Source organism: Carcharodon carcharias, chromosome X, assembly GCF_017639515.1.
Source record: "Carcharodon carcharias isolate sCarCar2 chromosome X, sCarCar2.pri, whole genome shotgun sequence".
Lineage (NCBI taxonomy): Eukaryota > Metazoa > Chordata > Chondrichthyes > Lamniformes > Lamnidae > Carcharodon > Carcharodon carcharias.
In genome coordinates this window covers 5,276,835-5,301,828 of record NC_054507.1, presented here as the reverse complement: position 1 = coordinate 5,301,828, position 24,994 = coordinate 5,276,835, and the positions used below count along the sequence as shown (strand labels likewise).

The 24,994-nt window shown below is 40.2% G+C and overlaps 1 protein-coding gene across 1 annotated transcript in view; it reads right to left on the bottom strand.

Annotated features, from left to right (window-relative positions):
- The window catches only part of LOC121273278 (collagen alpha-1(II) chain), an 88,996-nt gene that overhangs the window by 62,153 nt on the left and 1,849 nt on the right, over nucleotides 1-24,994 (bottom strand). The window contains exons 2-15 of the mRNA XM_041180343.1: nucleotides 23,121-23,333; nucleotides 21,564-21,580; nucleotides 19,618-19,650; nucleotides 19,196-19,228; nucleotides 19,042-19,095; nucleotides 18,686-18,787; nucleotides 12,890-12,967; nucleotides 4,188-4,232; nucleotides 3,972-4,025; nucleotides 3,319-3,372; nucleotides 3,151-3,204; nucleotides 1,989-2,042; nucleotides 1,787-1,840; nucleotides 40-84 (exon numbers count right to left, since the gene is read on the bottom strand). Coding sequence (XP_041036277.1) covers nucleotides 40-84; nucleotides 1,787-1,840; nucleotides 1,989-2,042; nucleotides 3,151-3,204; nucleotides 3,319-3,372; nucleotides 3,972-4,025; nucleotides 4,188-4,232; nucleotides 12,890-12,967; nucleotides 18,686-18,787; nucleotides 19,042-19,095; nucleotides 19,196-19,228; nucleotides 19,618-19,650; nucleotides 21,564-21,580; nucleotides 23,121-23,333 — 890 coding nt within the window. The remainder of the gene's footprint in view (nucleotides 1-39; nucleotides 85-1,786; nucleotides 1,841-1,988; nucleotides 2,043-3,150; nucleotides 3,205-3,318; nucleotides 3,373-3,971; nucleotides 4,026-4,187; nucleotides 4,233-12,889; nucleotides 12,968-18,685; nucleotides 18,788-19,041; nucleotides 19,096-19,195; nucleotides 19,229-19,617; nucleotides 19,651-21,563; nucleotides 21,581-23,120; nucleotides 23,334-24,994) is intronic.

Genomic DNA, 24,994 nt, shown 5'->3' with positions numbered 1-24,994 from the left:
AAAACAATTCTTGGAGTTAAGTGGGAAATTCAGACTTACCATGGGACCAGGAGCTCCGTTCTCTCCAGCAGCACCTGCTTCACCCTGTTTGGAAAAAGCAGAGAGGTGACTATTTAGAGAATGGTCAGTGGGCAAACTGTAGCAAAAGTACAGAAGATTCAGTAACATTCATGAATGACTATCCCTCCATTATGGAGTGGATGTCTGATTTTAAGCTTAAAATTGTCAGCTGCTTACTTTGTGATTTTTGACTTCATCCCAACTACCATTTTAATGATAAACAACTATCCCACTGCACTCCCCCCCACCACACACCTGTCTCTAAGCAGCCCTGCCCCCGCAACTCCTAAAACAACCACTAAAGACAGGGCTGGTCATCATCTGCCTTTCATCATCTCCCGTCTTGTTATGAAACCCCTCCCCTATGGTTGTCTGGGATATACCACCTTCCCCAAATATCCGCCTCCAAAACCTCATCTCAAGTGTTTTATAGTTTCTCCCAGATATTACTGAATATTTAGTTTCAGAGGTGGAGATTCCTTAGCCACATGCATGTTTAGCTTCATTCTCTTGAAGAGCGAATTTATTTTCTGTTTTGCATATTCCAAAGTATGCTGATTTTAAACAATCATCTTTAATTTTGGCTTGTGGCTACAGATTTAACAGTTGAGATTTATGGAAGGACAGAGCCTAATGTTACAAACTTCTATCAGCTCATGATTCTGAAGCACTCACGAATGTTAAAATTACTTTCGTCTTTTCGGATGTCTACCTCTGTCGAGGAGTGAAATGTTGTGATGCTGTACAGCTCACTTGCTACAGCACTAAGAATGGTGAGACCACTGCTAAAGGGACCAGGAGGTCTGTAATGTGCAGCAAAGTTCATTTGTACACAGCTCGAAAAGAGTTCTTCTGATACCTAACTATTGGGGTTAGGTGGGGTGGGGTGGGGTGCTTGAAGTAGAGAGGTGATCAAATATAGGTCCTCTCCCTCATCCTAGAGAGTCCTCTTGCCTCCTCATGCAGCAGTTCTTTTACCACCACCTTAGCATTAGCCTCCTTGTGCGTTCACTAAAGGTAAAAGGAAGTGAAACCCTCCAAGATCCCAAGCCCCACCTCCTCACCATCATTTAATTATAGCAGGGAAGGCATCCCACATCCATTGCAGGGGAGTGGAGGGGAGAAAGTTAGGATGTAAGTCTTGGGGGTGGGAATTCAGCCCCACTGTACTATTTTCCTCTATGCACTGCTCCGGGATTACTAGAAAACAAGCAGATTGTTGGAGGAAAATTCAGGCCACAGTATGTGTCTGTGTCAATTTCAGGCACGACCTTGAACATGGGCTAGATCAAATTAGACTAACGTGTTTCAATGTAAGCATAGCCCTCATCAGGATATTCTAGCACAGGTCTATCCCAGATGAAGGCATTGCATCACAGGTTTATTCCTGATGGGATTTTTCAGCATAGTCTTATCCCAGACTTTTTTTTTTACATATAGACTACAAAATGCTTACACAGGCCTGGCCCAAACGCAAGTATTTCTACACAGTCTTGTCCCAACATGATACATTTCTGTACAGGCCTATCCCACACTGGAATCAATCCGATCCCAACCTGGTATATTTCTGTATAGTTTTATCCCAAACCGGTACATTTCTGTACACAGACCTATCTCATGCTGGAATATTTCTGTTCAGAGAGGAGTTCTAGAAGATAGAAGTTTCAAAGTTTTGAGATTGACTGCACAGTTACACTTTAATGAAACACTGATGTATCTTCTGTACCTTTACGCCTACAGCACCGGCTTCACCTTTAGCACCATCAAGACCTGGGTAACCCTGTTGGATAAAAACAAAACAACATATAAGATTAAAATTGCATTTTTAATTAAATAAAGGCAGTAAAGAACATGGCTTTGTATTATTGAATATTTTTTTAACAAAAGATTAACATGTCACAAACTAGTGTGATAACTGAGGTACTGACCCTGTGACCTTTGACACCTGGAAGACCTGGAGTTCCTGGGAAACCACGAGCACCCTGGGAAAATAAAGGTGAAAAGGAGACTGAAATACAGGTTCAGCAAATTATCGTAAATTATGTGGATAATCATTTTATTTTATAAATACACTGAATGTTCCCTTCATTTCTGCATAGGACCAATATGCAGGTTTTTAATTTTTTATCATGAGAAGGAAAATAATATGTGTTCATGCCACAAAATAATTCATTAATTTTTGCAGCAAAATATTCCCAATACTTACTTTCAGGCACTTGTTATTAATATATGACACAGATTGTTTCTAAAGAGTTTGATCTGTAACCATTGGATAGGCCCTTAATGTCATATCATATATACTGGATTGTAGTTGTCTGTCTTTCATGTTAATGTTGTAATACTGTCCTGTAGTAACTATTAAGCTCTTGGCATAAGGCTACAAGGTTACATGCTACAGATACTGGTTTGTAGTTACAAAATTGCTCAGGCCTATATTGATTGCTGGGTGCTAAGTGTAATACAGCGTGTACTGGTTTGCCGTTACATGCCTTCATAAACTGTTCTGGAGCGGCTGACAGACCTTTCATGTGAATGCTGTAATACTGATCAATATTAATTCACAGTGTAAGTGCTGTAATACAGGTTTGTAATTATTGGCCTTGCTTGTAATTACTGACAGTACTTTCATGTAAGGTTCGAAATGTGGAATAGAATTATAACTGGAATGGAAGAACATACATTGGAGACTATGAATGGAATAGAAATGTTTGCCTGGATTATGGAAGAGTAATATTAGAGAACTGAATAGGCTTATTCTTTGCATCCATGGGGACTGTGCTAATACTGGAATTAGTGCAGTTTGAAGAGCTCCTGAAGAAAACTAAAGTTACTTGGACATTTCTAACTTACAGGATTGAATTAATCCTAGCTCAACAGAATTTAATGCTATTTCTTGTGTATAATTTATGATTCCTATATTTCATTTTTTTTTAACATCTGGATACTTGTTCGTTGTGTACTAGTTTGAGAGCAAAATACTGATCGCACAGGCAATCAAGCCTGTGAACTAGCATAATGCCTGTTGTGTCAGCTTGAAAGGTTTAGCATAAGTAGGTATTTGTATTACTTCAATCAGAGATGTTGCTGTACCTGTGGCCCTGGGGGTCCGCGTTCACCTGCTTTTCCGGGTTTTCCAGCCTCACCCTGTGGGATAAATAGAATCACTTTGTTAGCCCTATTTGTGTTACCATGCAGTACTGTCTAAATCTCGTTAAAGACATGGCATTTGAAATTATTAATTGACTGAAGAGAACTTACGTCATCACCAGGTTTACCAGCAGGTCCAGGAGGACCACGGGGACCCATGGGACCCTGTAACAGAGAAACAATCATTTATAACAGAGAATCACAAAGGTCCATTTAACCTAGAACCAGGAAGTGACATTTCCCTTCCCCTACCCTCCTCCAAATGGAAGCTGTCAAACTGCTATGTGAGTGATGACATCCAAACTGAATGAATAGCCACAGAAAGGTATAACAAATACAAGTTTCCCATTATACACGTTCAGATGCAATCAATTGCAGGTTCCCAGCTGCGGTCACTACTCAAACCTCAACCCTCCCACACTGGCTGAGCACAGATTCAGACTGAAGTTGGGTCCTTCTTGGTCTGTACGGTTCACCTACTCATTAGGTTCACCTACTCAATAGTTTCTGAGCTCAGAAGAATCCAATTTTTTTTTAAAAACAAGTCTTTAAACATTACAGCACTTAAATGTTCAAGCTTATACCACAGTAAAGAGTATACTAGGTCATTATTCCTTCTGTATGATCTGGAGCTGAGATTCTTAGATTAATTCTTAAGGCCTGATTTTAACTGAGTTAGTGAATGGTTTTTGTGTGAATTAAAATTGGGCCCTTATTAGAGTCTACAAAGAAATGGATTTAGTCATGTTCCCCTGGGTACTTACAGCAGCACCAGATTCACCGGGTTCTCCAGGCGATCCTTGGAAACCTTGAGGTCCCTGTCAACAGAACAAAGCCATTATTGACAACTCTCAGGAGGATTAAAATGCCTCAATTCTTCTATCTTGTACGTAATCCTCTTCAAATAGTCCTGTGCTATGTTCATTAAGTTAGTCATCAAACATTAACTACAAAAAGAGGGTCAGATAGTTAATACTTACGGGAGCACCTGTGGGTCCTGGGGGTCCTCTGGGTCCCATGGGGCCCTGTAAATGAAATACAGAACCAGTTAGAGGTGGTACATATCTGTAATTATGGACATATTGGGAAAAATTTTACATCCCGCAGGCCCGGCCCAATTGGGCATAAAATATTGTGTGATGACATCGGGTGAGCGTCCCAACGTCATCGTGCACTCACGCAATATTTTGGTTGACGGGCGGGCACGGGAGTTGACAGAGGGCTATTAAGTCCATTAATCAATTAATTAAGTAGTATTTTTCACTGACGTCCAGCCTTAAAGGTTGGTGGGTGGGCAAATCAGCCAAGTGGCCTTTGGATTTTTTAGGAAACCTCATCCAAGTTTCTACTTGTATATTTGTATAGATTGATAGATTCTTGACTGACAAGGGAGTTAAAGGGTATGGGGGTCGAAAGGAAAGTAGAGGCCACAATCAGCCATGATCTTCTCAAATGGTAGAGCAGGCTTGAGGGGCTAAATGGCCTACTCCTGCTTCAAATTCATATGCTCGTATATTTTAGATTCAGGGATGATAAAACATTGAGGTCACAAAAAAGAGTGGTGATTCCATGCAAAATAGCTGGAGTAAGCCACTTTATTAGTGCCGATGTGCTCTCTAGTGTGATACTTTTGCTGTTAAGTAAGCCTTCCACAGAAAGGCACAAATGAAACAGGACATGGAGAATGATAAAACAATTGATTTTGAAAAGTCAATGGATCTGCAGTTTACCCAATTAGATCGTAGGCTGGATGGTGGTAGGCTGACCGATCATGATGCACAGGATGAGGCTGTCACATCCAAAGGCCAATTGCCTAAAGTGGACACTCGGGTGACATACGTTCCAGAGGGTCCAGTGAATGAAGGGATGTGACTATTATGGGATGGGCAGGAAAAGCTCCTGACAGGTTTAAATATTGGTTAAATGTTCAAGATGATGGCCAAGGGGTGAAGTACATGGACTGGCAGAACGGAAAGTAAGAAAGCACAGTGAGAGTTCCTATAGTGGGTCTGAGAGTGAATCTTGCATTAGAAAACCATCACATACTGGAGACAGTACGAGACCACACGAGACAGTGATCTTACAGTGATCCTCCCAAAAGGTATCGATGTACAAGTGGAGACTGCAGCTTGAATAGATTACAGAATGCAAGGAGGGCTACAGAACAGTCTTGATATGAGGACTTCTGCTTCTAGACCTATTATTAGAAGTTTTGGTGGCTGCCAATAAACTAGAGAACAAACTAATCAGAGAGATGAAACCAAAGGAATTAGGTAGTTAGGAGGAATTTGGAGTTTATTCTGAAGTACCAGATTGGGGACAGCCAGCCTTGTCCTAGATGGATTTGTACAGAAAAGGTCCTTACAGATGGGGCTCATAAAGCTAAAGTGAGGCTCGTTTCCCAGGGCTTTGAAGGACGATTGGACAACACAGATATTAGAGTGGACTGTCCCACAGCGGGAAAAGTAATTCTGGAAGTCTTTTTAGCTTTTTAGGCCACACATTGATGGGAGTGTAGATCAATTAACATAAAAGCCATGTTTCTGCAGGCTGAAAAATTTCAGAGAGAAGTGTTTCTGAAACCACCTAAAGAGGCAAGTGATGCAGAAGGGAAACTATGGAAAATAAATAATGCGTTTATGGCCTGAATGATGTCTTGAGGGTGTGGCATTTTTCAGTGAGATCTGTTTTACTGAAAGCAGGATGTGTTCAACTAAAAGCAAATCCCACAATGTTTAATTGGTATTAAAAAGGGAAACTTTCAGGCATCTTCATGATGCATGTTGATGATTTCTAATGGAGCGGTACTGTGGAATTTAAGAAATGTGTTATTAATACGATTCAAATGGAATTTAAGATTGGAACTCAGGCTTCAGGGGCTTTTAACTATATTGATTTAGCTAGAATAGGTCTGGAATAACTTTGAATCAAGAATCCTATCTAGATAGTGTTATTCCTATCCCAGTTAATCATGCTAGGTCATCACTGAAAAGTAACGTCACATCTAAAGAAGAAATAGAGCAGTTGTGAAGCTTGATTGATCAGTTGAATTGGTTATGCATTGAGACAAGGCTGGATGCTAGTTTTGATATATTAGAACTAAGTACTATGATGAAGCACCCTAAGTTGTGGATGAGAAATGTATACTTAGGTTTCCACCCTTGGGTGGCCCAAAGAATTTGAAATTAGTTATTTTTAGTGATGCTTCTCATGCCAATCTTCCTGATGGATATCCAAGTACAGTTTTCATAATATTTTGGTGGGTGAAAATGAGCAAAGTTGCCCTTTTGCTAAGAAAGTAAAAAGGGTTGTTAAAAGTACTTTAGCTGCAGAAACACTGGCTCTTGTGGAAGCAGTGGATATGGGATTCTATTTGTCAAATATTTTTGGGGAAATTCTATACAAGGGGTGTACTCAAAACAGTTTGCCTATTGAATGTTACATAGATAATTGTTCCTTGTAGGATAATGTACACTCGACAAGAAGTGTGACAAAAAATTAAGGATTGATCCTGGGAGCGTGAAGTAAATGTTAGACAAAAAGGAAACTGCCAAGATAAAATGGGTTGATGCAAGTCATCAATTATTTGATTATTTCAATAAAAGGAGTGTTTGTGCCAAAAGATTATTGGGGGGTCCTAGAAAAGGGATGTCTTGTAATGTAATGCTTTATGGAGAACATAGAATGCTATGTGGTTCTATGAATAGGTATGTAACTTGATATATTCATTTAGGTAAATGTGGGTATATATGGACTTGCCAGTATATGTGGGAAATAATGGTAATATTGTATGTGGATATGGATAGTTATGCACAGGGGAAGGATTATAAATATCTGCCCATGAATATCTAGGCATGGACATGTAGGCCCATAGAGGTATAGGTGAGCTGCTTATTGGTGGGTATATATGGGTAGTCACAAATTGATGTGTTGGAAATAGTCGTTTGGTAATAAGAACTTGAGTATTGTTGAGAAAAGAGACCCTTCGAAGTGTCCCGATTAGTGCAAGATGAAAAGCTGTTGGAATTGGTGTGGGGCCATAGTTGTTCAGTATAGTCATGTAGAATTAGAAACGTGTTGGCAGGATGCCATTGATGGATAGATAAGTGGCTATAGATAGCCACGTGGAAATGGATGAGTATATGTAGACACAGATGGGCCTGTATGGAGGAATTTGGTTACAGGTAGTTATAGATGGACATGTGTATGGAGAGTTATGTAGGTACAGGCAGGTGGGGGGAGGGCATGTGTGTTGCAAGCATGTGGATACATATAGTTATGAATGGATTTGTATGAAGCTGTACATATGTACAGGTAGCTATGGATGGTAATGTATGGAGGGGTGTCTGGGTAAAAGTAGTGATGGACATATGTGTGAAAAGGAATGTGAGTATTGGTAGTCATACATAGATGTGTATTGGTATAGCTAAGTATGAACCAGTATATAGGAGATGTAGGTATAGGTAGTTATAAATGGGTATATATGCAGGGGGTTTGCATATGGGTAGTTACAGATAAATGTATATAGAGGGGGAGTGGGCATAGGTAGTTATGGTTCTTGCTATTTTACTTGGTTCAGCATACTTCAACAATTGTTGCTAGTGAAGAGGGACATCTAATTTTCAGTGTGCGAAGACCAATGCAGCAGAAAGGCAAAATGTGTCACACAGATTAAAACTTTGCTACAAGTTAGCTTCTGGCTGATCATCACCCAAAGATTTGAAGGAATCCCACTGCATATTTGCCCTTTATAAATGAAAGCACTCATGATGTCAAGACCACAAATGACTAACCCAATTATGGGATAGGGGACTGCAAAGATGCAGTTTCTAACATGGGACATAGAAGGTTTGAATATGATATGGATAGACCAAATCACCCAATGGGTATTCTGTTGAGCGATTTGGATGATCCACATCATATTTAAGAGATTAATGTCTCTGAACTCCTGTGAGAATGCTTATAAATTTGAGCATAGGATACAAGAAACTTGACTGGAAGGGTAGCATGGAATATTAGATAAGAGATGGAAACAATAAAGAGACTTATTTTAGTAATGGAAGAATGTCAGTAAGAGAAACACAAATGGAGGGTACCAGCTAAACTTCTCTGTAAAGGGAAAACACAATGTTGGTGTGTGATGGGGTGAGATCCCAAAAGTTGAAAAAAATATCCCAGTTTACCTGACAGGAAATTTTTAGTGAACCTGAAGTTAAATTATTCAACAGGAATATAATTCACTTGTACGCACTGATGACAGATTATGAAGATGTGGTAATTGAACAGTTATGTAGAGTTGGAATTAGTAGAGAAAATGCTGAAAATCCATGCGAACACTGGTGATGTGTAGAGGAGGAAAATGTGGGTATGGTTCTTAATAAATACTCTGCGACTGTCTTCGCTAAAAAGGGGGATAATGCAGACATTGCAGTTAAGTGAGAGGAGTGTGAAGTATTGGATGTGATAAACATAGGGAGAGAGGAAGTATTAATGGGATGGGATTGAAAGTGGACAAATCAACAGGGCTGGATGAAATGTACCCCAAGCTGTTAAAAGAAGCCAGGGAGGAAATTGTGGAGGGTCTGATTATCATTTTCCAATCCTCACTGGATACAGGTGAAGTGCCGGAGGATTGGAGGACTGCTATTATTGCACCTTTGTTTAAAAAGGGAGCGAGGGATTAATTGAATAATTACAGGCCAGTCAGTCTAACCTTGGTAGTCAGAAAATTATTGGAATCAAGTGGTCTGCAGGAAATAACTCAATGCTGTAAAAAGGAATTCACTCCCGGGACTTTGTCAAGTACCCACCAGACAAATTGTGAAGCCAGAGAATCGGGTCAAAAACTATCAAACTCATGAGCCATCTTCTGAAAGTAACAGCATACCAGGAAGAATGAAAAAGAAGCAAGGTTTAGAATAAAGATTGGCATCCGAAGCAGTAAAGGAATCTGCAGAAATTATTTAGGAAGAAGAGTTTTTCAAAGAATATAGGGTAAATTCATTAATCATGTGCTATCAGTGAGACTTTGCTGTAATCCTATCCCATGATCTCAGTGGGATATTGCTATCCCATGATCTCAGTGGGATATTGCTGTAAACCTATCCCATAATCTCAGTGGGATATTGCTACCCCATGATCTCAGTGGGATATTGCTGTAAACCTATCCTATGATCTCAGTGGGATATTGCTATCCCATGATCTCAGTGGGATATTGCTGTAAACCTATCCTATGATCCCAGTGGGATATTGTTGTGCCCCTATTCCATAATCCTAGTGGGACATTGCTGTAACCCTATCCCATGATCCCAGTGGGACATTTCTGTAACCCTATCCCATGATCCCAGTGGGATATTGCTGTAACCCTATCCCATGATCCCAGTGGGACATTGCTGTAACCCTATCCCATGATCCCAGTGGGATATTGCTGTAACCCTATCCCATAATCCCAGTGGGATATTGCTGTAACCCTATCCCATGATCCCAGTGGGACATTGCTGTAACCCTATCCCATGATCCCAGTGGGATATTGCTGTAACCCCTCCCATGATCCCACTGGGACATCATGGTAACCCTATCCCATGATCCCAGTGGGATATTGCTGTAATCCTATCCCATAATCCCAGTGGGACATTGCTGTACACCTATTCCATGATCCCAGTGGGATATTGCTGTAACCCTTTCCCATGATCCCACTGGGACAATTCTGTAACCCTATCCCATCATCCCACTGGGACATCATGGTAACGCTATCCCATGATCCGAATGGAACATTGCTGTAACCCTATTCCATGATCTCAGTGGGATATTAGTGTAATTCTATCCCATGATCCCAGTGGAACATTGCTATAACCCTATTCCATGATCCCACTGGGATATCACGGTAACCCTATCCCATGATTCCAGTGGCATACTGGTGTAACCCTATCCCATGATTCCAGTGGCATATTGGTGTAACCCTATCCCATGATTCCAGTGGCATATTGGTGTAACCCTATCCCATGAACCCACTGGGATATCACAGTAACCCTATCCCATGATTCCAGTGGCATACTGGTGTAACCCTATCCCATGATTGCAGTGGCATATTGGTGTAACCCTATCCCATGATTCCAGTGGCATACTGGTGTAACCCTATCCCATGATTGCAGTGGCATACTGGTGTAACCCTATCCCATGATTCCAGTGGCATATTGGTGTAACCCTATCCCATGATTCCAGTGGCATACTGGTGTAACCCTATCCCATGATTCCAGTGGCATATTGGTGTAACCCTATCCCATGATTCCAGTGGCATACGGGTGTAACCCTATCCCATGATTCCAGTGGCATACTGGTGTAACCCTATCCCATGATTCCAGTGGCATATTGGTGTAACCCTATCCCATGATTCCAGTGGCATACGGGTGTAACCCTATCCCATGATTCCAGTGGCATATTGGTGTAACCCTATCCCATGATTCCAGTGGCATACTGGTGTAACCCTATCCCATGATTCCAGTGGCATATTGGTGTAACCCTATCCCATGATTCCAGTGGCATATTGGTGTAACCCTATCCCATGATTCCAGTGGCATATTGGTGTAACCCTATCCCATGATTCCAGTGGCATATTGGTGTAACCCTATCCCATGATTCCAGTGGCATATTGGTGTAACCCTATCCCATGATTCCAGTGGCATATTGGTGTAACCCTATCCCATGATTCCAGTGGCATATTGGTGTAACCCTATCCCATGATTCCAGTGGCATACGGGTGTAACCCTATCCCATGATTCCAGTGGCATACTGGTGTAACCCTATCCCATGATTCCAGTGGCATACTGGTGTAACCCTATCCCATGATTCCAGTGGCATACGGGTGTAACCCTATCCCATGATTCCAGTGGCATACTGGTGTAACCCTATCCCATGATTCCAGTGGCATATTGCTGTAACCCTATCCCATGATTCCAGTGGCATACGGGTGTAACCCTATCCCATGATTCCAGTGGCATACTGGTGTAACCCTATCCCATGATTCCAGTGGCATACGGGTGTAACCCTATCCCATGATTCCAGTGGCATACGGGTGTAACCCTATCCCATGATTCCAGTGGCATACGGGTGTAACCCTATCCCATGATTCCAGTGGCATACTGGTGTAACCCTATCCCATGATTCCAGTGGCATACTGGTGTAACCCTATCCCATGATTCCAGTGGCATACGGGTGTAACCCTATCCCATGATTCCAGTGGCATACGGGTGTAACCCTATCCCATGATTCCAGTGGCATACGGGTGTAACCCTATCCCATGATTCCAGTGGCATACGGGTGTAACCCTATCCCATGATTCCAGTGGCATACTGGTGTAACCCTATCCCATGATTCCAGTGGCATACGGGTGTAACCCTATCCCATGATTCCAGTGGCATACGGGTGTAACCCTATCCCATGATTCCAGTGGCATACGGGTGTAACCCTATCCCATGATTCCAGTGGCATACGGGTGTAACCCTATCCCATGATTCCAGTGGCATACGGGTGTAACCCTATCCCATGATTCCAGTGGCATACGGGTGTAACCCTATCCCATGATTCCAGTGGCATACGGGTGTAACCCTATCCCATGATTCCAGTGGCATACGGGTGTAACCCTATCCCATGATTCCAGTGGCATACGGGTGTAACCCTATCCCATGATTCCAGTGGCATACGGGTGTAACCCTATCCCATGATTCCAGTGGCATACGGGTGTAACCCTAGTTTTGCAGCAGGTCCAGCTTTTAGCAGAATGTTTTTTAAACTAGCATAAAAGGTTGAGGAATCTCTAGTCACGTTGAATGTAATTTGCGCTTGAAATTCCTCTATCTGTTGTGTTGGTTTGGCCTGAGGAAAATAGCACAACCCAGAGGAAACAACAACCCCTTTTGTTATATGTGACTAAAAACATTGCACAGAATTGAAAATTGGAGCTTGTTTGGTGATATAATTTGACTAAAGATGTTTGAGCTCTGGGCTACATACACAGATTGTACTAGTTAGAGAAGAAGGACCAATAAAGGGGTTCTTCAATTAGCACTGGAAGAGTTAAGTGTTAAGGCTACCTATGATGAGTGTCACAAGGAAAGGTGTTAGGTTGTTACTGGCTGGGAAAGTTGAAGGCAATAAAATGTGACTGGATAATGTAATGGATTGGGCGGGTGTAACTGAAGCGCTGATTCAGTCCACTCAGCAGTGACTGGAAAGAATGGACACAAACCTCCAGAGTAGGGAGGGCACAGAGAAAATAATTGATGGGTATGTAGGTTGAGGACATTATAGATGGGTGAACATGGACTGGGAAGTGCATAGAGATAGTGTCAAAAGCTATGCATGGAGGGATAGATATGAGGACTATGTATGAAGGAGCACCAATCTCAATAATGGTATATATGGGGCCTCTGTATGGTGGGGTATATATAAGGCATAGGAATGGAAGGAAACATACAGAGAGCTATGTACGTGTATTAATTTTAACACTGCACACATCATATCCTTAAACAAGTATAGTTGGATATAGATAAGTAATATTAAATACATGCCATTCTTTAATGTTTAATTAAAGCCTGTTCATCTCGTTACAATTACTAGTGACCAAAGATGTCAGGGGTGTAAAATTTTGCCATGCTTGGAATATTGCTGGAAAATAAAATCTTACCATTGGTCCTTGCATGACACCCATCTGAGCACCTCCTGCTTTCTCATCAAACCCTTGTGCCATTTGAGAAGCAAAGTTCTGTTGAAGTAAAAAAAGATTAAATTAACTGGGTAACTGTGTCTCACTGTCAAAATATGTATCATCTGTTCCAGAAATACCAGCAAGGATGAAATCTTACATCCACATGCATCATACCACAAAGTCTCAAGTCATTTGTTTGGGGCTTATTATGCTCTGAATAACCTTGTTGGTTAGCATTGTGGGAGATGGCTTCAAATTGGGACAGTTAGAACAAAAGTCTCCTCCCTCTGCTGGGCCTGACATGAAATGTGTTTGTGCAGTCCCAATCCTGGTATTGGCACACGTTGACCTACATTACAAAGCAGTCCATTAATTGGTAAAAATTGACAATCTAACCTCTGGAAAGGGAAAATATGAAACTGAGGCTGAGGCATACTTTTGGGCAAAACAGAGGGATGTTATATTTCATTTATTTGAGTGCCATTGCATCATAGAATGGTTATAGGACAGAAGGAGACCATTTGGTCCATCATATCCGTGCAAGAGCATCTCAGCTAATCTCACTCCCCTACCTTTTCCCTGTAGCCCTGCAAATATTCTCTTTTGAAAGCCACAATTGAACCTGTCTCCACTGTATGCTCAGGCAGTGCAAACCAGTTCCCGAGCACTCGCTGCATAAAAATGTTTTTTTCTCGTGACACTATTAGGTCTTTTGCCAATCACCTTAAATTGGTGTCCTCTGCTTCTTGATCCTTCCACCAATAGGAATGGTCTCTATCTACTTGTCTAGTCCCCATATAATTTTGAACATGTCTATCAAATCTCCTCCCAACCAAAGTGTACCTTTCTTTACAAGATAACTATGGCTTCTATTTAAGTGTTCTGGGTACAGATGCAGGTATTAGTCCCACTGATGTAGAATCAAATAACAGCAGTTGGTGATTTGCTGCCATTGAAGTTCAGTGCATTTGTTCCATTAAATTATAAATCAGAATTACAAGAAGTTTTGTATTGCTATTGAAGTCTTGTCATTATTCAGTCTGCCTTGACTACTTTTAGATTTAAGATACTACATTTTATACCTCCTTAGCTCTGACCCAAGCTGGAAATGATATACCTCAAGCTGGACCATGTAACTAACTATTGTACTATTGTAACTAAAGCAAATATATATTATTGTCGCAGTCATCAAATATTTCTCTTCCTCTTATTTCAACATGTGAACTAATTTAACAGCTAGCAATAATAATAAAGAAAAATTGCAAGACTGTAACTGCTTGGGTGGGTCTTAGTATAGTGTATGAACTTCACCTAACTTTTGTTTTACACAAACATGCTCCCAAACAATTTTCTGATGTTACTAAAATACACCAGTTAGTCCAGAGCGCATTGCACACAGAGTAATAAATAGACAGAAGTGTTACATACAATGTTAGATCCCAGAATGCGTTATGTATAGTGTTATAGATAGCTGGAGGGTGTTACATACAGAGTAATAGGTACTCCAGAGTGTGTTATTTATAGAGTTTCATTGGGCCATCACTGCAATTTTCATGGTTTAGTAATTGTAATAGTGTCTTGTGTAATAGCAATTTCTGCTTAGAGCATAAATAGAAAGATCGACTGTAAATGAATCTATGACTCTATAACAGGGGAATGGGGCTGGCTGGTTTCCTTCATAGACAGTTGGCATTGACTTGAGTGGCCGAATGGCCTCCTTCCGTACTGTAAATGACTCTATGACTCTTTTCCCTAAGGGACCACTCGCGTAAATCTTTTCTACAAGCTCTCTAAAGCCTCCACATTCTTCCTGAAGAATGGTGCCCAGAATTGGACACAGTAGTCCAGTTAAGGTTGAACCAGTGTTTTTATAAAGGTTTATCAGATCTTCCTTGCTTTTGTACTCTACACTCCTGTTTATAAAGCCCAAGATCCCATATGTCTTTTAAATCACATTTTAATTTCTCAACTGGTCCTGCCACCTTCAGTAATTTATGTACATTTACACCCTGGTCTCTCTGCACCTGCACCCCCTTCAGAATTGTATCCTTTATTTTATATTGTCTTTGCACATTCTTCCTACCAAAATGAACCACTTCACACTTCTCTGTATTAAATTTAATCTGCCACTTGCCTGCCCATTCCACCAACTTGTCTATGTCCTTTTGAAGTTTAACCGCAGCCTCCTCACAGTTCACTTTTCTTACACATTTTGTGTTACCTGCAAATTTTGAAAATGTGCCCTGTACACCCAAGTCTAGCTCATTAATATACCTCAGGAGAAGCTAGTACTAGTACTAGCTAGTGGTCCTAGTACTAAGCCCTGGGGAACTCCTCTTTATACTTTCCCCCAATCTGAGAAACAATCATTCATCACTACTCTCAGTTTCCTGTCACTCTGCCAACTTTGTACCATGTCGCCACTGTCCCTTTTATCCCATGGCTTTTAACCTTGCTGGCAAGCTTGTTATGTGACACTTTATCAAATGCCTTTTGGAAATCCATATGCACTACATATCAACCACATTACCATCATCAACCCTCTCTGTTACCTCACTTATCTAAGTGAATGTTAGTTTTGTCCCAGAATATTGTTTCTAAAAGCTTTCCCACAACCAAGGTTAAACTGACTGGCCAATAGTTGCTGGGCTTATCCTTACACCCTTTTTTGAACAAGGATATAACTTTTGCAATTCTCCGATCCTTTGGCACCACCCCTGTATCTAAGGAGGATCAGAAGATTACAGCCAGTCCCTCCACAATTTCCACCCTGACTCCCCTCAGCATCCTCAGATGCATTTCATCTGCTCCTGGTGGCTTATCAACTTTAAGTGCAGCCAGTCTATCTAATATTTTCTCTTTGTCAACTTTTAGCCCATCAACTCCCTCCTCTTTCACTATGACTTTGCAGCATCTTCTTCCTTGGTAAAGATAGATGCAAAGACAGACTGATTTAGTACCTTAGCCATGCCCTCTGCCTCCATGTGTATATCCCCTTTTTTGGTCCCTAACTGGCCCAATATCTCCTCTTAATACCTTTTTATTATTTATATGCCAATAGAAGACTTTTGGATTCCCTTTTATGTTAGCTGCCAGTTTCTTCTCATGCTCTCTCTTTGCCTATATTATTTCCTTTTTTATTTACCCTTTTTCTATGTTGTCATTTGTATTATCAACCTGACATTTGTCATAAACACACTTTTTCTGCTTCATCTTACTTTCTATCTCTTTTGTCATCCAGGGAGCTCTGGCTTTTGTTGCACTACCTTTTGCCCTTGTGGGAATGTACCTTGGCTGTATTCAAACAAAGTCCTCTTTAAAGGTAGCCATTATTCTATTACAGTTTTGCCTACCAGTCTTTGATTCCAATTTATCTGGGATAGTTCAATTTTCACCCCATTGGAATTGCCCCTCCCCAGCTAACAATTCTACTTTGGATTGCTCCTTATCCTTTTCCAGAGCTAATCTAAACCTTGTGACACTATGGTCACTGTTCTCCAAGTGTTCCCTTGCTGACACTTGATCGACTTGACTCATTTTATTCCCCAAAACCAGATCCAGCAATGCATCCCTCCTCATTGGTCTGGAAATGAATTGATCATGAAAATTCTCTGGAACACACTTCATAAACTCTTCCCCCTCTCTGCCCTTTACACTGTTACTATCCCAGTCTATATTGGAATAATTTAAGTCCCTCCTCATCACTACTCTATCGTTTTAGTGCCTCTCTGTTATTTCTCTGCAAATTTTTTCCTCTATATCATTAGCACTAAACAGTAGCTTATGGAATACAGTTAGTTGTACAACGGTACCTCTATTGTTTCTTAGCTCTAACCAAATAGATTCTGTCCTTGACCCTTTAGGACATCCTCTCTCTTCAGCACTGAAATACTTTCTTTTAGCAATACTGTCACCCCTCCTCCATTCTTTCCTTCTATACCTTTCCTGAACAACTTACTTCCAGGAATATTTAGTGCCCAGCCTTTCCTTTCTTTGATCCAGGTCTCTGTTATCACCACAACATCATATTTCCATGTGGATGTCTATGCTTGCAGCTCACTGACCAATTTACCATGTTTTGTCTGTTTACATGTATGCACTATAAACATAATTTAGACCTTATTGAATTCCATCTTGGTCTGACCATAACTAATCCCTTACTTTTTTTCCCTCTAGTGCTCTATGACTCTCCCAATTCTTTCTGCACCTTATTTTTCCTTTCTAATGCTGCATTCTGGTTGTCATCCCCCTGCCGAATTAATTTAAACTTCCCCAACAGCACGAGCAAACCACCCAAAAATTGATCCTGGACTGTTGAGGTGCAACATGTCTGGCCTATATAGGTTGCACCTTCCCAGAACTGACCCTATGTCCCAGGAAACTAAAGCCATCCCCCATGCTAAGAACAGAAGAGTTAGGAGCAGTTATAGACCATTTGGCCTATAGCGCTTGCTCCGCCATTCTGTATGATCATGGCTGATCTTTTGCCTCAACTCCACTTTCCCACAAAACCAACCCCTCTGGGGTTGAGAATTCCAAAGATTCACAACCCTTTCAGTGAAGAAATTTCTCCTCATCTCAGTCCTAAATGATCGGCCCCTTATCCTGAGACTGTGCTCCCGTGTTCTAGATTCCCCAGTCAGTATCTACCCTGTCAAACCCCTTCAGAATCCTGTAGGTTTCAATGAGATCACCTCTCATTCCTCTAAATTCTAGATGGTATAGGCCCAATTTATTCAACCTCTAAGACAATCCACTCATTTGAGGGACAAATCTAGTGAACCTTCATTGTACTACCTCCAATGCAAGTATATCCTTCGATAAATATGGAGACCTAGGGTGGGATTTTCTGCACCACCCCGCCACTGTGATCTTCTGGTCTCACTGCAAATCAATGGACTTCTGGCTGGGTCGCCGCCTTACCCATGGCGGGTCCCACTCACGACGTGGCCAGAAAATCCCCGCCCAAAACTGTGCACAGTGTTCCAGGTGTGGTCTTAACAAAGCCTTGTACAATTGTAACAATTCCCCATGATAATATCTCCTGTCTCTGCTTCTAAGGGACCAACACTTACTTTAACTATTCTCTTCCTTTTTATATACTTACAAAAGTTCTTACAAACTGTTTTTATATCCCTGGTTATCAACTTTTTGCTGGCCCTTTGCTGGTTTCTAAAGCACTCCCAAACCTCAGTCTTATTACTATTCTTTGCAACATCATAAGCCTCTTCTTTTAGTCTAATACTATCCTTAACTTCCTTAGTGAGCCTCAGATGGATCTTTCTTGCTGAGTTTTTGTTTTGCAATGGAATGTATTTTTGTTGAACATTTGAATTATTAAAAAAATGTTTCCCACTGTTTATTTACCACCATACCTGTTAGTCTATTTACCCAATCAACCTTAGCTAGTTTTCCCCTCATATTGATATAATTGGCTTTAAGTTTAAATTTAGGATTCTTATTTGGACTCAAGTAGTCACATGCTACTTTCAAACTTAACATGGAATTCAATTGTATAATGATCAATTTTTCCCAGCAGATCATATGAGATTAACAACTAACCCTGCCTTATTGCACAACACTAGATCTAAAATAGACTTGGCACAGCGTCCATTTTATTAAAGTCATTGTTTTCTAATTGAAATAAAAAAAGTGATGGGGCAGAGAGAATGGAAACTTAAACACAAAGATGATACAATTCAGACTTGGGAAGCAGAGCGACTGGGTTGTGAATCAAAGAGCAAATTAAGCTCCTGTTAGTTCAGTTGTACTTACTCCGCCAAAGTCAGACATGCCAGATGATCCAGGTGGTCCGGGTGGGCCAGGATTTCCAGGAGTTCCAGGTTCCCCATCTCTACCACGGGGACCAGGCACGCCCTGAAATTAGATGAAAACACCTCCAAATTAGAAAAGAAAATTTAAATCATGCATAAATGAACAGCAAACTCATCAGGATTTGCCATGAGCTGGAAAAATGCTACTTTTGCACATACAAAGCATTAAAGTTCTAGAGACACATTTTTCTGATTCTGCTGCAGTCCAGTCTGGGATCCTGTAACATGTCTTGCTATTTTACCGAAGTTACTACATTGTATGGAACCAGTAAAAAAAATTGTGCTAAGATCACTTACTGCTTCACCCTTCTCTCCACGTGGTCCCCTTGTGCCCTGCTCTCCAGATGGTCCCTAATAGCAAAGCAAAGCAGAAATATTGACATTCAAAATACTTTCTAAAATGCCAACCATCATCATAATGTTTGGAAGAAGGAACCTTTCAAGCACTCACCTGTGGGCCTGGAGGTCCTCTTGGTCCTACAACCTAGGATAAAGAAAGAAAAAGTAAGTAAACATAAAGATTCCAGACTTGGAATCCTACCAATCCTGATGGAGCAGTATTTCAGCATTAAATAAAGCCTTTAAGAAAATCAAACTTTAAAATATTTAAATTCTACATGAATGATTAATATCAAAATGAAAATTATTCAAAGGCTTTGGGCCAAGTCTTCAGCATCTTTATGAATACCACTTTAGTCAGTTTACTGATCGGATAAACGCTGATGCAAATACTTAAGCCAAAGCCCTAATATTCCTGTTACTTTCACCTTGAGTCAATGCAACAGATGGTGAGGTGACAGGGTGGACCCCAGAGTTAAGCAGAAAAGTTAACACAATTTTCAATGATATTTAAAAGCATGAAGTGTAACTTACATCTCTAATGTCCCCTGGTTCACCTTTTTGTCCCTAAATTTATTTGAAAGAAGAAAAGGGCATTAATACTTAAACTGCTGAGTGGAAACAGTGTGAAACAGCTTAGATCTTATTTTCTTTTTGCGTAATAAACAGAATGCATGTGCGTATTTAAGCACACTGTAAAAGTTTATATATTGGTGCAATTGTTTATTTAAATGTATTTCTAGGAACATACAGTCTCTTGCCAATAATTGTGCACATTGATATAGCAATGACAAACATTTCAGGGGCAGGATGACAGGAGAGTTATTGTTTCTTTTTTTAGGGAGTTATTGGAATTGGCATTGTATCTTCCTTTAAAAAAATGCAGACAACAACACTTAAGAAATATTTGTGACTGTACCCAGGTTACGAGCAGTGATTGGTACTCAGAGCAGCGTAGGTGATTGCACTTGGGGTAGTGGCAGTAGCTACACCCAGAATAATGTCCATGACTGTATTCAGTGCAGTGTCTAACTGTATTCGGGGTGATGTTAGTGGCTGGACTCAAGGCAGTGCCTGCGATTGTATTCAAGGTGCCGTCTTGTGACTGTAGTCAGGGCGGGGTCATTGACTGTAGATGGGACAGGGTCAGTGAATGTAGACGGGATGAGGTCAGTGATTGTCATCAGGGCAGGGTGAATGACTGTAATCAGAGAACTATCACTGACTGTTGTCAGATTAAGGTCAGTGACTTGTCATGGCAGGGTGAATGACTAGTCAGAAAAAGGTTAGTGACAGGCATCAGGCCATCAAGGTGGGATATTGAATGTAGTCACAAAAAGGTCACTAACTTTTATCAAAAGGCATTGATTGTCATCAGTCCAGGGTTAGTGACTGTAGTCACATGTCAGTGACTGTCATCAGGGCAGGGTGAATGACTAGTCACAGAGCGGTCAGTAACTGTAGTCACATGTCACTGATTAGCATCAGGGCAGGATCAGTGACTGTAGTCACAGCTCAGTAACTATCATCAGAGAAAGGACAGTGACTGTCATCAGGAGGGGGTGAATGACTGTCATCAGGGCAGGGTCAGTGACTGTCGTCATGGCAGGACCAATGACTGTTGTCAGGGCAGGGCCAATGATTGTAGTCAGATAAAGGTCAGTGCCTTCACTCAGGGCAGGAGCAATGATTGTATTCAAGCCTCTGTCAGTGATTGTGCTCAGGCCAGGGTCAATAATTGTACTCAGGTCAGTCTCAGGGACTGTGCTTGAGGCATTTTCAGGGATTGTACTCAGATCTATAACTCAGGTAAGTTCAAGACATTTTTGTTGGAATTGAATTGTGCACAACCCAAAACTTTATTATTATTATTATTATTATAAAAAAGTGTTTCAAAATAACAATACTTAAAGAATGTAATTTTAATGTGGTAAATCCTGGGGTTCCTCTATACTTCTGCTCCAGGTGTGTTGACTGTGGATAATGTTACAATCTGTCTTTTGCACTGAGAAATGCCTCAGGCAAATGGTTGGTCAGTAGCCTTAACATTTCATTTATTCTCATTAAATGATTTTCCTTCCAGTTGTGTGCAATAAATGTACTCCTCACTCTTTTCAGCAAATAGCAAATTCTTTGGTAAATGTACATTGAGTCTGATCACCAGCAATAAAAATTAATCTCCATAAATCTGGGTAATAATGAACTTCATAAGGGACAAGATATGGAAATCAATTCACCTCTAAAGGATCACGGTGTGGAGTGGGTAATAGGAACTTTCTTCATAAAATCATTTGCACTCAATCGTTCCCTTTATACATTTCAAAGCACCTGACCCAGATAAAGGGGGTATTCAGTATGGTGGAGCTGTGCTGTTCCCATTAATGAGCTTCTACTCTCTTTAATTCTACACAACATTCCAGCTTGGACATTTTATGTTGAAGTCAATTGAAGCATGCAAGTCATTGATAGTGAGATCTTACCTTAGGACCTCTCTGCCCTGTGTGTGATAGGAAGGAAAAAAAATAATGCTTATACAGGGTCTTTCATGAAAACTATATCCACATTTATATGATAGACCGTTCACAGATAGACCTTTAACAGAGGCTGCCCTAGTTGGGATGGTGGTACATGATTAAAAACCCAGCCTTGGTTTACAACACTGGTGTGGGACAATGCCAAGCACATGTGTACCTGCATTTGACTGGCACTGTACTATGGCTGCAATGCAGATACAAATAACTAATTCTGTAATCATCAGGGAATTGTCTGTCGAGTACTCTTGATTTAGTGCAATAAAATCAGCAAGCACATATCAGAATTCCAAAAAGAAACTGCTAGCAAAATGACCTGTTAAAAAGCAAATTATCAGATAAAGATTAATCCTCCAGCAAAGATTTTTAAAAAAATAAAAAGAGCTTCTTAAGTCAGCATATATTTTGGCAAAACAAAATTGCTCAGTTGGTATTAAGGCTTCACTAGATAATAAGCATAATCAAATATGTAACCTTAAACATTTGCAGCAAATACTTATTTTAAAAAGGCATAATCTGATTTAAAAAGATCTCATACTCCTCTTTTGCCTTTTTTATTTACTAGCAATAGCAGTAAGAAATATTCAAAGATTTTTCTTCCTTATTTTATCAGGGGACCAAAATTATGCAGCTCACCTGTGGCAAACTCTGCAGTATCAGGAGCAGAATTCACAACAATAAATTCAATGGCTCAAGGCTTTCTGATTTGCACACATTGGTACAAAAGAAGGAAAAACATATCCTCAATTTCTGTCTAGACACCCAATTAGGAGAAATTTATGGACAAGTTTGACTGTGTGGAATTTGGCAAATAATTTACAAGTGACATCGAAGTACAGATGTTAATGTATTTACAGCTCAATCTGTTCCCACGAGAATTGGAAAATCTCAGGAGATTGTTTTTAATGTTATCAATCACAGGATTGCATTCAAATCACATGTCAAATGAAACAACAGTGAGGGAATGCACAGTCCTTCTGCTAAAGTCAAATATTTAATAATTGGTAGTTTTGGAGATGGAAGCATTTGAGATGTAAATTTGTGGAACTAAGACATTTTTTATTTTTAAATTGACTCAAATGTAGAGACTATTTGAAGCTTGATTAAGTCAGCTTTCAGACATGAAAGCAAGAATCGTTATGTGTGTGACACTCAGCTGGAGCCAGGCCCCCTTTATGATTTGCATTTTATTTCACCATTGGGTACTTACATCTGGTACACACAGTAGGAAAAATCCCAGTGAACTGCAAATTTTCTAATTCTATTAAAATAATCAGGGCCAGTTTGTAAAAACAGGCTGATCTGGATATCTTTGAATTTACTGCAGCAATGAATAAAACGACAGCAAAAGAGAAAGTACAAGAAAAAATACAGATTTCACCTTTTTGTTTGAAAACACAGCAGCCATTGATGGACAAACCTTCCCAGGGGAGACCTTCGTGGTTGTGTCCATGAATGGGGACTTTATAGTAATTTATTTATATAGGGAAAAAATAAATAAATTACGATCGCTGGGAGCAGCTCGGTCGTTCAGACAGACAGGGCAGCATTCTCCAAAAGGAATCTCAGGATTAGGGCAATCTTTAAGATCTTCGCAGATTATCTCGTCGCAAAGAATAATCCCAGCGTCACAGACACAGATTCTACAAGGCTCGGGTTTCCACACATCTTTGTCACTGTATCTCTGCCCATCTTGCATACAGTTCACTTTCAGGTCCTCTGTAAGTGAAGAGCGGGCGGAGAGGAGAAAAAGAGAGGGCAAGAAATCTTTTAGTCATGATACACACGACAGAATATTCGCGAGTTTCTGTACATATCTATTGGATTTAAGGGTTTTAATGTATATATATATATATATAAATATATATATTTCGCGTTTAACACTTTCCAGGCTATAGAACAATATTACGTGTACTATAGGAATTTATAAATATGGTTAGGAAAATATCAGTTTGCCTACACGTTATATATATAAATATCACGCACACATATATAAACATAAGTAGTTAGTTATCAATTATCTTAATTGTACGTAAGACCCTTATTAAATATCCAAATATGCATATTTTAAATTCGTGAAATCTACATGGAAACAGCTATGAGAGATTACCAAAGGCTAGAATATCCGGTTTTAAATCTATAAATTTATTAGCTACTTCATTGAGGGAGAATAACTTTTTTAAAGCAATTTTTATGCGTATGATAGAGATAATAGAAGCGCGCGCACACAATTTCCACCAGATGGCTCCATTGTATCATTCTACTCACTTTGTAACTCCGCAAAATATGCATATAAAATAAATCCCAATAAAATCGCGACATAAAAATTGATTTTACAATTCCTTTGTTGAAACTACTGCATTTTATTCCAGGTTTTATTTACTAAGCCTGACTACTAGTTGCTCGGTATAAAAAATCCAGTAGACAGCGCTGTGTATCCATTGTGATCAAAATTGGGGAAATGGTCTATTGGAGATTGGAATATTAAATATGGATTTATGAATATGCAAAACGTTGTAAAATTAGCACTTTTTACATAACCGTATTTTTTAATATTAAAGACATGCCAATATCAGATATTAATTGCAATTGCAGGTATTAGAGAGGCCGTGTCGCCTCTGGAATGTGCCCAGATGCTGGTTTGGGATCAGGTTCTCTCCCATGTGTGAGCCCGGTAGACCCTCAGACCGAATGAATAGATCTCATTCTCAATTGACACACAGAGCCGCTGATTCACAGCCCACTGTCGGAACCAGGTTAAATAAATAGTAAGGGGATTGCAATCAATACACACACACAGTCTCTTCAAGCAAACAGCAAAGACACAAAAGCATCATTCAGAACCTGTTCACATCCAGCTCCTGCTAGCATTCCACTGTGTATCTCAACTGCAAACTTCCAGAACTAAATAACCTAAAGTTAACCCAGTGTTCTGAAGCCATTATAGCACGTTAATTTAACATATATCTGCAACTATTGATTTATAATATTTCAAATATCTAACTAGCAATTTTGAAGTATATTTTACCGTTGAGAGATTTTTTTACTGAGTGCTAACTTGGCTAAAGGGACCAGATTACACGATCACTGTCAGAATCTCTGGGGTCAGGAACTTCGAACTTGTTTTTACTATTTTAAGAAGGTGGGGAGTATTTCAGACAGCATGAAATCTTTCTCTGCCAGTTTACTAGCTGCGCCGCTCTGAAGTGTTCCTTTGTATCTTTGGACTGAGCGGAAAAGGTCTGATATGTAACTGGCGCTTTTTAACCGCAATATAATACAAACAAACAACTTTAAAAAGAGGAATGTGCATTTCATGTCTTTCCAGAGCCATCTGAACTCCAAATTTGATAATATTTCGAGGCTCGAATTTACAAACA